We start from the raw sequence: 12,931 nt of genomic DNA, 5'->3' as shown, positions 1-12,931 counted from the left end.
CAATGTAATATAATAAAATATAATTACATACCATCTTTAATCGAAATTCAGTTTTGGAATCGATTTTTATTTTGCTGTTTTTATAATGTTGATAAGAATAGAAATAAAGTAAAGTGCTAATAAGTTTGCAGTGTTTCAAAAATAAAACGCGCTTTCAAAACAAACGCCGACTCAAATTTTAACAATCACAACCAAGACAAGGTCAAATGTCCGATGCACATGGCCGTCCTGCGTTCACTTAGTGCTGCGTTTCATTATGTGGTATCCGTTTCGGTGGCATCCAATGAGCGGTCTTGGAGATAAGAGGAAGTTTAACGCATGTTTAACTGGCAGTGACTGTATCGGCGATTAGCGACAGCCTGTTGCAATAACCGCGTCCGGCTATTATAAGATATCCTTCATATCAAAGTATTAGATTTTCAGACATATTTTTTTTTTTTTGTATATGATATTGAAAAGCAAAAAATTCCTTTTAGTCTGATACGTTAGATTACATCGCAATTTTATTCGTTGCTCAATGTTCTATTTATTAAACCTCGTTCATTATGTTCGTTTCTATACAAAGAATTATTTGATGATCGTACTGAACGTTCCAATAAATTCGTATATTGTGACCACGTTAAATGTCTATTGTGTTTTGCAACTTTTTTTCAACTCATTCAAAACTTTGTTGATGATATCATTCAATGGATATTCTTTAGGCATGCTTTAACGGTTCCAATTTCCTTCCTTTACAGACAAAAATGTAGATAAAAAGCCGTAGGTTGCGTCTACTTTAACTAAAAGTACGATGTCTATTGACCAGGCGTCACCATTGGTGCCCATCAAACCTCAGATTGCGTTGCAGAACAGTGCGTTTATAAAGAACAGTCATAACCGCAGCAGTTTTTGCGGCGTGACTCCATCACCCACCAATGGAAACAGGACATTTAAAACTTTCTCTGTGAATCGTAAGAGTTGGAGTGGAAACGTTACCCTTCCGCTTCAACAGTTCGCCGTGGATGAACCGGCGCCGAAGCTCGGGACATTTAGATCTGGTACAGGAACTTTCCCTAGAAACCGGGAGCGGAACAATAACGGAGCTTCCAACGGAATATTAACACCTAACGGGAACTCTGTTCAGACGCTCAGAGGAAATGAAGTGAGGAGAAGCGGATGTACTAACGGCCGTCGCTACGCTGAGATAGGAAACTGGAGTAAAAGGTAAGTTTAAAGTGTTATAAAACGATACATTGTTCTAGAGTAATCAAAATGTGCGCCTATAATTTATCAGAGTTCAGAGAAGATATTATTTTGCGTTTTCAAAAAGCAAAACAAAAATAAAAATGGAATAAACTGAACACTGCAACAAAACATGTAATATTTTCGTAAATGAATATTATTCCGCTCAAAGCCTCGAGGTATCATATTCATAATTATTTATAAACCATCTAACAAGACTACCATTTCGATTGATGACGTTAAATAGGTTTATGAAAGGAATAAATTCTTATGCGAAGAACGCTATTATCAAATAAACTTTTCTTATTGGCTTTTTAATAATAACTTTTTTTTTCGGTTAAATTTTATTAATTTTCTTTTACAAAACACTGATTTGCAAATCTAGTATAAGTTTAATATTGATAAGAGATATTACTAAATTATTTTGTCATACTAATTTTATCACTGATTAAATAAAGCGCTTTAACTGCGCACGTATCACAACTTTTAGTAGGCTTTATTTATTTTCTTTTTTCATCTTAAGTAATTTCGTAACAAGTTTTGCAATTTCATTCTTTCGTCGCTTTCATTTCCTCCCTTTCGTTCGGTCGTCGCTCCCTTAATATTATTTTTATTAACTGAAAATGCTAAAGAAACATTGTTTTGAAAAGGCAATAAATATTGAATTTTATTTTAGTGGAGATATTATGTATAAGTAGATTTTTTTGCCATGTATTTACATCCCTTAAAAATCTTTTTAAATATATTTCGTTTGTTACATTATCCTTAAATGCTATTAATAAGACTATGGGATTGTTGGAGCTACAAGAAGTATCAACGTATTTATCTAATCAGGATAACCGTTATGTTTATTCGTAGCCAGATGAAAGTTAGACCATAATTCTCGTCCACTTAATTTGGGGCAGAGTTAGTGGTGCGATAAGTCGCCCAATAATGTGATTCTTAGTACTTTGCCTTTTTATTGGGGAGCAACTTATCTCGCCCTGATACGCTTTCACTTCCATTGACATTATCAGCCCATACCAAGTATTTATGTTTAATGATTTGTTTTATCATACAATGATAGGGACTTCTACTACTGTGATTACTGAAACGATAGTTTTTATTTGTAAATTTTTTGGAACAGAATATACATTAATTTTAAGACACCATTATAAGTACATAGAAAATAAAAGAGTCGTATTTGGTTACATTGTGTTTAAGTTATTGTACGATATAGATATGCGAACGGTAAAAACAATTGGAATCCGTTTGCATAAATTAGGTAACTGGCCATAATATAAGAGTGGTTCTCAACGTAATATTATAATTCAACTAGCAATGAACGAGTCAAGGTTACCAGTATGTAATTGCTACGCATTGTTGAGCATTTTAAATTTTCATTTGTAATCGTTTTAATTTATTACGCCTCCTGTTATTTCGTGTATTCGTTGCTTCCTCGAGATCGTTTTGATACCACTGTATCCTTTAATGATGATATAGAATTATTTTATTATTCTAAAATGCGGCACTGCATCTAATGTGGCACGAATAAGTATGAAGCTCTAATTAAAGTATCTTTTATAAAACAGAACAATAGTGGTCTGTGTCTACATCGTTTGTTTTGTAACAGAAAACTTTATCTTAAAGCACACATTTCCTTAAACCATTGTGTTACAATCATGATTGTTTCACATTCATATTTTTATAATTAATTCTTTTATAGCGGTTCATTTGGTTACTTGCTTCTTTATTTTATTTGACTTTAAGGTTTATTTCTTTGTACTTCATTTATAATATCTTTTTCATTGACACGCTTTAACATTATTTATTATAATCATTTATTTGTTATTAAAATTCCACTTGCTTAATAACAACTTATTTTTAATAATATATGACTTATTTTTGATAATATTGTGAAATATATCATTAATGTATGATTAAAATTACGAAAATGAATAAATATTTCTAAATAACGTCATTGCTGTAAAATATTATTGAATGATTTGACGACAGGATTATAATTCAGTTTAATAAACAACATGGAAATTTAATATGTGTTTTATATTTAATTTACAAGATACATAAAAGAGTACTTATAGACGATAGCTGATCTAGATTTTCATAGAAAGAGCCATGTACATTTATGGTGAATGCATAAATTTTTAATTAGAAATTATATTCCTTATTTGTTATTATAAATTTCCACACCGTAATGTAAAAAAATAGCTGATTTAAACTCCCGTAGATGGAACAATAATTTAGATTTATCAAAAATAGTAAGTTAACACCCGTTAAGTACATTCTTTCTAATAATTATTTCTCAACTTAATACGATATTTTAGCTAATGAACAATTCCGTCAAACCGAACGATAATGCGCATGTAACGGAAATGCCAATCGGAATTTTAAGGAATATAAATTTAGCGTTATAATTTCACCAACCATTTCATTGTTTCGACCAACATCGACTAGTACATTAAGGTTAAATTGTAAGATTTATTTTAATAAAAGCAGAGTGTAGTTTTCTGTTTTTATTAGGCCTACGTCTATAGCTAATATAACTTTACTATGTATCCTTTTTTATTTTATTTTTTATACACGCAATTGGTTTTTTTTTACTTTGGTGCCAGTATCGAATTATTACCGAATTAATAAAAAGAATATGGATAAAAAATCTTACAATACAACGGGCTGCTCGACGTGTTTAACGTTAATTAACCAGGTAGGTGAAATTGGCGTTTTGGTTGTTATAATTTTTCGATCGTTAAAATATTTCAAGTGAATGGTTATTTACAACATCTTTTTAATTTCAATTAAAGAAGTCCTTATAGCTTTCAAGAAATAATATCTGTTTTATAACTGTTAAATAAATTTCACATAACAAGTTCACAAATCTTTCTAGTTGGATGTTTCGATGTCATTAATAAAAGGACTTTAAAAATTTAATAAGTTCAAGCTGTTAAAAACTATACATTTCATACTTGAAACCTTTCCCACAGACGGAGAGGTTATGAAATTTAGAACGATAACATTCGCTAACAAAAGAAAATTACAGTAACGACACGTATACGTGAAATAAATTAAGTTAATATTGTTCAAAGTATGTTAATGACGTGCTAATGTGGTACCAATAGATTTTATAATTATCATCAATACAGTGTTTTTGTTTTGTGGAATTGTTTTACTTGTAAATTTAACAAATATTATTGTATTTGTATATAAAAATACACATGGCTGAATAACGTATTTATTAAAATAATTTTATTAAAAACTGATATTTTTACAACAAACTTTGAACTTATTGCAGTTTAAAAATAAATTTAAAGTCTTTATTTTTAAAATGCCATAAAAACATGACTAACAAATGTCAACATTTCCTAAACTGTGATAGATACCAAATAAAAAGTACTAAAAGTACTGAATGCTAAATTCAAGTTTTATACGTCACACTACGTACGCACCGTTTCAAGTTTTCATTATATACCTTTACGCATTATACTATTGACGTAAGTTATTGAATGAAAACCAGGACACGCTGCGTATATAGTATCTCGATGAAACTTGGGCTAAGCATACTGAACTGTTTTGTATCTACGACACGTGCGTGATCGCCAGACCGTGGCCTCTGCACCCGACTTTCCAATGCGCCTCAATGTTTTGACGCATTGTACTTAAATTATTTTTTTTTATTGATATTATCATATATTAACTACAGCTAACTTTCCACAAGATACATTGACAAGTGTGTGGGTAATCTAATGTCTTATATATCGCTACCGATCCGAGTATACTTATTGATTGTAATTTAAAAGGAGGGAAACGTCAGGAAATAAATTATTGGTTTAATATAGAATTTAATAATTATTTCTTTAACGTTCTTCGAATTAAATACTGTAATAAAATATCCCAGTAATTATAATAGGTTGTGCGTTATTTTTATAATAAATGTTGTAGAATATATATATATATATATATTTTTTTTTTTTTTTTTTTTTTTTTTTTTTTGATGACGCAGGGAAACTCTTTTTACGAGCCGTCTCACCGGCCTTGGTGGGGCCGGAGAGGATGTGTGAGACTCGACCTGGGCAGGTCCCTACTCACTAAAACCACTGCGAAAGCCATCGGCCGCTATGTTGGTGCACCCCGGATCTGTCAGCGACAGGGCACACCAGCGACTGGCCGGTCCTGGCAAAGACCGGACTTACTCCCTCGGAGAAAGGGGTGATCCCGGCAATTAGGACCGCCCCGACGACGCCGGGCTTTCACAGGAGCCGGGTTACCAGCCCGACCCCAGCCCGGAGTGCAGGGGCGCTATTGGAGGAGGCGTTGATATCGCCCCCGGCGCGCCCCCGTCCGTCGTCTGCGGAGGGAGGGTGCATCAGCCGCAACCTCCCGTTCCCGCTCAGATGCCTCCTTCGTGGACATAACCGTCTCACAGAAGGAGGACACCGCCATCCAGGACCTGTCACTCTCAAGCATCTTCTCCGCGACACTCGAAAGCGACAAGCCCACTCCGCCGAGCGCCGCCACAAGGTCTTGGCGCTGCGCAGCCCATCTCGGGCACACCTCGAGGGTGTGCTGGGCTGAGTCCACCGCAGCGCCGCACTCATGGCAGCCTCCTCCCGGCTCTCTCCTGGCCACCCGACACAAGTAGTCACCGAAACAGCCGTGCCCGGTGAAAACCTGCGTCAGACGGAAAGTAAGGGGTTTGCGTTTCCGCCTCATCCAACGCTCTAGGACCGGACGGAGCGCAGCCGTTGTACGTTTACCGTACGGCTGGCCCGCCAGGTCCTCCCCCCACTCCCGCATAAGGCGCGACTCCCCCTGCCGGCGAACCGCCCGGATCTCCTCTGACGAAGGGTTCTCTCCGAGAGCCCTCCTACCCGAGACGTAAGAGAACACCTCGGCGAGAACCGACGCCACAAGATCCCAGGGCGGATCGCCAGCAAGAGCCGTCGCTGCGGCCCAGGAGACCGTACGGTACCCCCTAATCACCCTCACCGCGGGTGCCCTTTGCGCCGAGCGCAGTAGGGCCTTGACCCCGCGGCTCATCGGTCGATCAGCCCAAACGGGAGCACCGTACGTGGCTATACTCCGACAAACCCCAGAGTATAGCCGCCTGCAAGCTGCACTGGGTCCTCCGAGGTTCGGGAGGAATTTCCCTATTGCACCTGCCGTCCTCATGACCTTCGGCCCCAACTCCCTGAAATGGGGCACGAAGGTCCACCCTCCGTCAAGGGTGAGCCCCAGATATTTCATGGTCGGGCTCACCCTGACCCTCCCTCCTCCTATGAGAAGGGTGGCACCCGGCGGGGGTCCTTTCCGCCCAGTCCCGCGGAAGAGGAGGGCTTCGGTCTTGTCGATTCTGACCCGAAGCCCCAACCTCTCTATGCGGCTGACCACGAGATCAGTACCGACCTCGGCCAGCCGCGCCGCCTCCTTGTAGCTCCGTCCCCGGGATAAGACGAGGGTGTCATCTGCATAGCAAATGACACCCATCCCGGGGAGGAGGCGACTCCGCAGGACCCAGTCATACCCGACATTCCACAGGACAGGTCCCAAGACCGAACCCTGTGGAACGCCGTTTTCGACTGTCCACCACTCTATGGACCCCCTCCGGTTCTCGACTGCCACCCTCCTCTGGGAGAGGTAGTCGCCTATCAGCCTCCTCAGATACAGGGGCACTCCGAAGTACTCGAGTGCCACCTGTATCGCGCTGTGTGGGAGGCTGTTGAAGGCGTTGGCGATGTCCAACGACACTACCAACACTACCTCTCCTCTGCGTTCCGCCTCTTCCGTCACCGCCCTCAGGCGTTTGAGGGCATCGACGGTCGACCGACGGGCTCGGAACCCAAATTGGGACTCTGACAGTCCCGGGCCCGAGCCTTCCTCCAGGTGCCGAACGAGACGGGTGGCCATTATCTTCTCCAGGGCCTTCCCCGCCTCGTTCAGCACAACCACCGGTCGCACCGCCGAAGCCGAGTCCAGAGGCCGGCTGCCTTTTGGGAGTAGGCAAAGCCGGCCTTCCTTCCAGGCCCTCGGAAACTGTCCGGACCTCAGACAGAGGTCGAACAGCTCCCTGAGGGCTTCCCCGAGGTGCACCAGGGAGAGAGCAAGAACTCTCCCGTGCACCCCGTCCGGACCCGGTGCGCTCTTCTTACTCTGGAGGCGAGTCAGAATCGCCTCCATTTCAGACTCCGTGACGGTGGGCGGAACGCGGTCGCCCTCTTCCAACGTCAGCCGGGCCATTCTGGGGGGAGTGAATCCCGCAGGAGCGTCGGGGAAGAATTCCCCCACGATCCCCCTCAGAACAGCTGGCTGGAGCACTTCCGTTATGGGGGCCGACTGGGCGCAGAGCTTGTTCCGCGCCCGCTTGTATGGACGGCCCCAAGGGTCTCGATCGAGACCCTCCACCAGCTCCAGCCAGGCTGCCTCCTTGGCCCGGCAGATGGCCTGCTGCAGGATCAACTTTTTCGTGACGTAGATCCTGTACAGCCGGCCATCTCGCTCCTCGTCCTGGGGGCGGCGTCGCCTACTCCGGGTATATGCCCTCCTGGCCCCGTTGCAGGCGACCCGGAGGTTGGAGATATTCTCCGACCACCAGTACACCGCTCCCCGCGGGGGGGGGGGGACGTCCTACGGGGGGCATCGCCGCTCTGCAGACGTTTTGGAGAACGTCTCCGAAGCGACTAGCCCCTTCATCCACCCCCAACTCCGCACTCTCCGGGAGACTCCAGCGGCCGACAACGGCCGCTTTTGTAGAATATATGCTTAGAACGATTTAATATGATTTCATATAGTGTTATACTTAATTACCCCTATTTAAACAAAAACTAATTGTTTGCATATAATGTTTCAATGAAATGATTATAATTCGACTTAATTGTTATATAACGATAGATAATTTCCGGTATCCCTTAATTCAATGAGTTATATCCTATGGGATAAAGCCTCCGTATTCCGTCTCGAGGGATGTCCATTCTCTAGACGAAGTTATTGTAATGAGCACGACAAGGATATTTATGCTTCGATATGCGTCCGGCATACACAATAAGCGAACCGTAAACGTGCATAAGTAAGCAGTAAGCAACTATCGTATCTATGATACGTCTCACACGCTCTTCCTACGAAAGTTATAAGTTACGCATTTTATATAAGAAGAATAATATTTTTTTTTAATTAAATAGTCTTAATAAACTTTATTAAAACTGAAAGCAGTATAATTGTCATCTTGTGGTAATCATAGATTTTTGTTTTCAACAATTTCGACAATTTTGTAATATTAGAAATTATATTTTATATTTATAATATTTTTTCCTAATTGTTATGAAAATAGGACGGACGTATAGCTGACTGGCCGAATAAAAAGATATCATCTAAAAATAAAAGACCCCCTTTACGGAAAAAAGGGAATTTAATAGGCTCGGAAACCATGAAAAGGGTCTTTTAAATCCTTTCACAATAGTGTGACTTCAGGGAGAGGGAGAAAATATTTTTTTTTCGTGAAGTTATTTTGCCATCGTTAGCTTTTATATGATGACCAAGAGATGGTGTTTTGTTGTGCTATTTTTAAAGCATTTTACATAACAAAAAAAGTTTTATTCTAATGCGGAGGTGGGGATTTTAATCCACTTTTTTATCTTGTTTTGTATTTCAACCTCTACAGACATATTTAGATCCTTTATTATATTTTCTACGCGTTATAAACTATACACATATCCTCAAATTATGTAAACATGTGTGCCTTATGGAATGGTAGATTTTATAAAGAAAACTGCTAGAGAATGTCGGATAGAAAATACATTTATTGGAACATTAATGTACATCATTGACATAAACGAAACACGAAATCGTTTTCACTAAGATTACATGAAACTTGCGGTTTTGCGCGTGACTCATTTCGCTTTCTGTCAAAGGCTCAACGAAGTGAGGAATTTCGATTAGAAGCAGCTGCGGTCTTATCTGCTATTGCCTAAATAGCTTGGTATAGTTGGCTATGTGTTGAAATTTTATAAAAATGTCATACATTCTTAATAATTGTTCAATTAGTAAATTTATGGGCATATTTTAATTAATATTTCATTACACTCAATAATAACAGCAATCTTCGGTATGATTAACTAAACAATTTGAATTTGCGTAACGGTCGTTATTACGTTACTACTTATGACAACCAATTAATAAATAAGATGATTGACATACCGATCGTAATAGTTAGACCAAACACAACTGGTCATATATTATCGCGTATAAAAGTATGCACACAGAATAGTTAAGTATACCAGTGCAGTGACTCACATTTGACCTTTCGAGTTTCTAGATATTATTATTTTTAGCATTTGCCAAAAATGGCAATAAAACTATTTATAAAATGAACCACCTATGAAATTATTAAAGTACAGAGAAGATAATACACACGTATAATTTGATTATACTTGAATTTGTCTTTCTCTAAAAAGGGTCTTGGTGTTACAAGATCTTAAAAATAGACTGCATTACAATGTTGACTCACAAAATGCAATCTTCTTTATATTTTAGTGGAATTCTACATCCACCTTACTTTAGGTACGTTTTTCCTGCCTCCTGTTAGAGATTGTACACATTGACAAGCTTTCTAGTGAACTAGAATATCTTTTTAGTTGAATGTAACCAAGGCAGTCCGTTTCTATTTCTAGACACATTTTTTACGGTTCTGTATTTAATCCTTTGAATTCTGACCAACTGATGTACAGTGCCGTAACGGGTTTGAAGCTAATCTTAATTAATTGGCAAGTCTCGTCGAGTGTACTTTTTTAGACCGGTCTATATCATACTAATAGTTTTAGACGGATTTTCTTCCTATTTCAGCTAAATTAAAAAAAATATAGTATTTGTAAGTTGTTTGAATTTTAAATAATAAAGATTCGAAGTATTCATTTGTGTCTTTTAAGAGCAGCCATTACAAATAAGCTGCCACATTAAAATTATGAGCACGAATGATATAATCTCAGATTATTTTGTATAAGGAAAAATATTAAGTACTTTATTACTTGAATTATTGACAAAATTAATAGATTTAAGACAATAATGGTAACACGATTATTATTTATAAATCATATTTTTGTCAACATTTTATGTATCATGTAAATTTTTAATAATAGTCCATTTATACGTCGGGGTCTCTATAAATATTTTATATTTTCAATTTGTCTAAATTAAACGTGAAACAATGCTTACCAACAGTATTACTTTAATAAAGAATTGTTAAGGATATGGCGAGTTAAAATATTTTGTTAAAATTTTATTAACTTCTTAATTAGCATAGCGCAAAATTATTCACTCGTTATATAAATTAATATCAAAAGTCAATTGTCAGTTAATTTGTTAATTAAACGGCCAATTAATATTATGATTTTATAATTTCACGGAAAGTGGTAACACGAGACTGGTTTCACGTCAACCGGTTATTTATAAGTTCAAGTATACCGTATAAGTATTGCATGCTGTGTCACTTCACGTTATGTAAAATCGTTATAAGGATTTTATGTAATAAATAAATTGTTATATTTTTTGTAAAAAAAAAATTGGTATGAATGTTGCTAATTTTAATCATAATATTATAAGTAGTGTTTTTAAGAACGTTCGAAGTAGGCAACATTAAAAACATTCTGTTCTCCTTAACGCACGCCGAGTGTAAAGCACATTGACTCAACACACAATTGGCGCCATTGCTAATTGTAGCGAAGTGGCTAAACGCTCGTATGAATGGCACTTAACAAGTTTAATGCCGCTGCCCTATTTCACTACAACATTGACATTCAGTATTATTCAGTATTCGTTTCTATTCAGAGTGGCTGTAATTACTGCTTACTTAATGTTAACTTAGCCTTATTTTCCCAACCTTTGAGAAGGTTTCGTCTGTGACTTATTTTCCCATTCGTAGAAAAAGCTATTGTTATGTTAGGGTCATGTGAAAACACATTAACCTTACGGTATTAATCTGGTGAACAGGAAAAATACTCTCATATACTATATGACTCAACAAGCTTCATGTGTACGCAAGGATTCGTGAAAAACAGGATGACTCGTCTTACTACGTATTTGCTATCTACTTACTCTCGTTTTATCGATAAGGAAAAAAAATTGCGTTCTTTCATTACAACCAAACCTCATTAATTATTTTCTTTAAAGAATCCCAATTTCGGGATTTAATTTATTACAGGAGAATAGAAACAATTGTTCTTTTGAAAAAGCAAGGAAATAATCGAATTTTAACATGGCCTGGCGTTTTCCAATCAATGCATTGCATTGTGTTTTTTTGATTTCCACCGTTAAAATATACAGTGTCCGGATGCTATCAATAGTGGTGTGACCTTGATGCCAAAATAGAGCGTAAGATGCGGACAATAAAACGAAAATTGCATGTGCCATTTGGGACGGACGCTTAAATGTTGTGAGCTGATATAATGTATGGAACGACAGGTCAATCAAAAGATAAAGGCCTCGGGCTTCAATCGCTGCAGGCATTAATTAAGACCGGTATAAGCGGATCGGCGCCATACTAGATTAATAGAACATTGCTTTACTATGTAGTGATTGACGTTTTACATAATCGAATTTATAAACGCATTTGTTTTTTTATTTCATCGTTTAGCATGCTAATGCTTAAATTCGTAATTCTATTAGCATTCCCATGCTACTTGTTTGTGCTACTTCCGAATAGTCAATTTTAAATATAGCTTTAGTTAATCCGTATGCTTAAAACAAGTATGCATTGTCACACTACTTATGAAACGTATCCCGATTTTAGATTCATTAATGTTCGAAAATTATAAAATTAACGTAGGATATTGATAGTTTTTAGAGAAAGTATTTTTTTTTTCAAATACACATCGTCAATAGAAATTACAAATTATCCTTGTCAGTTTATTAAACATACGTACCTATTTGTTCCACATTCGTACACACATTAAGGACGTTTAGTCGAATAATTAAATTTAATTTCATTGAGATATTTTAGTATAATGACATATTTTTAAAGATCAAATATTCGTCTAATCATTATCTTATTATTAGTTGCTTAGCGAGCATTTAATGAAGTTATGTATGTTTAACCTATATCTTTTATTTACTCTTGTATTGGAAACGTCAGAACTAGTTTTTTGATAAATGAAAGTCAACATCACTTCATATTAATCGGACGTCGGTCACAGTTATTCAATCAGTTTCTTGTTTGCATGCACTTCAATTTGACGATCTTGTTAGAGAATTGGAAGCGGCGTACCTCTTTAGTTAGGGCGGAATTTGTCGCAGTTCGATATTCGGAGATGTCAAGTTATTTTGCAACTTATTTAACTTTAACTTAACTTTAACTGTAACGTTATCTTGTATTTTCTGATTTAAAGCCCAATAACATTATTGAAATATAATTTTTACAATGAATTACAGCATAATAACAATATAACATATGAAGGATTGTTTTAATTGTTCAAGCCTCATCTGAAACAGCGTTAAACATTCGTCATATAACTAATACTTTTATGCTAATAGTACTAATTATTAACTTAAACTTTTATAAACAGACTATTTAATGTTTATAATTTCGATACATAAATAGATTTTTTTTTTTAAAGTTACCTTTCTCGTACCGCATGTTACACACTAATGTTTGACCGGAACAAAATTGTCAGAACTGGAAGCTTTTCAATAAAACAGACTAATTAATCCTTTGTACTTTACGTTCGTTGTT

General features: G+C 37.4%; 1 protein-coding gene across 11 annotated transcripts in view; it reads left to right on the top strand.

Moving 5' to 3' along the window:
- Positions 1 to 12,931, top strand: part of LOC116770979 (protein sprint) — a 129,752-nt gene that overhangs the window by 64,263 nt on the left and 52,558 nt on the right. For 5 of the 11 annotated variants that reach the window (XM_032662639.2, XM_061520828.1, XM_032662635.2 and 2 more), the window contains exon 2: positions 738 to 1,203. The exons of the other annotated variants lie outside the window; for them this stretch is intronic. In XM_032662639.2, coding sequence (XP_032518530.2) covers positions 791 to 1,203 — 413 coding nt within the window. In that variant the 5' untranslated portion in view covers positions 738 to 790. The remainder of the gene's footprint in view (positions 1 to 737; positions 1,204 to 12,931) is intronic. 11 annotated transcript variants of the gene reach the window in all.

Source organism: Danaus plexippus, chromosome 7 (genome assembly GCF_018135715.1).
Source record: "Danaus plexippus chromosome 7, MEX_DaPlex, whole genome shotgun sequence".
Taxonomy (NCBI): domain Eukaryota; kingdom Metazoa; phylum Arthropoda; class Insecta; order Lepidoptera; family Nymphalidae; genus Danaus; species Danaus plexippus.
Note: the sequence above shows the minus strand (reverse complement) of the source record. Positions and strands in the feature narration are given on the sequence as shown.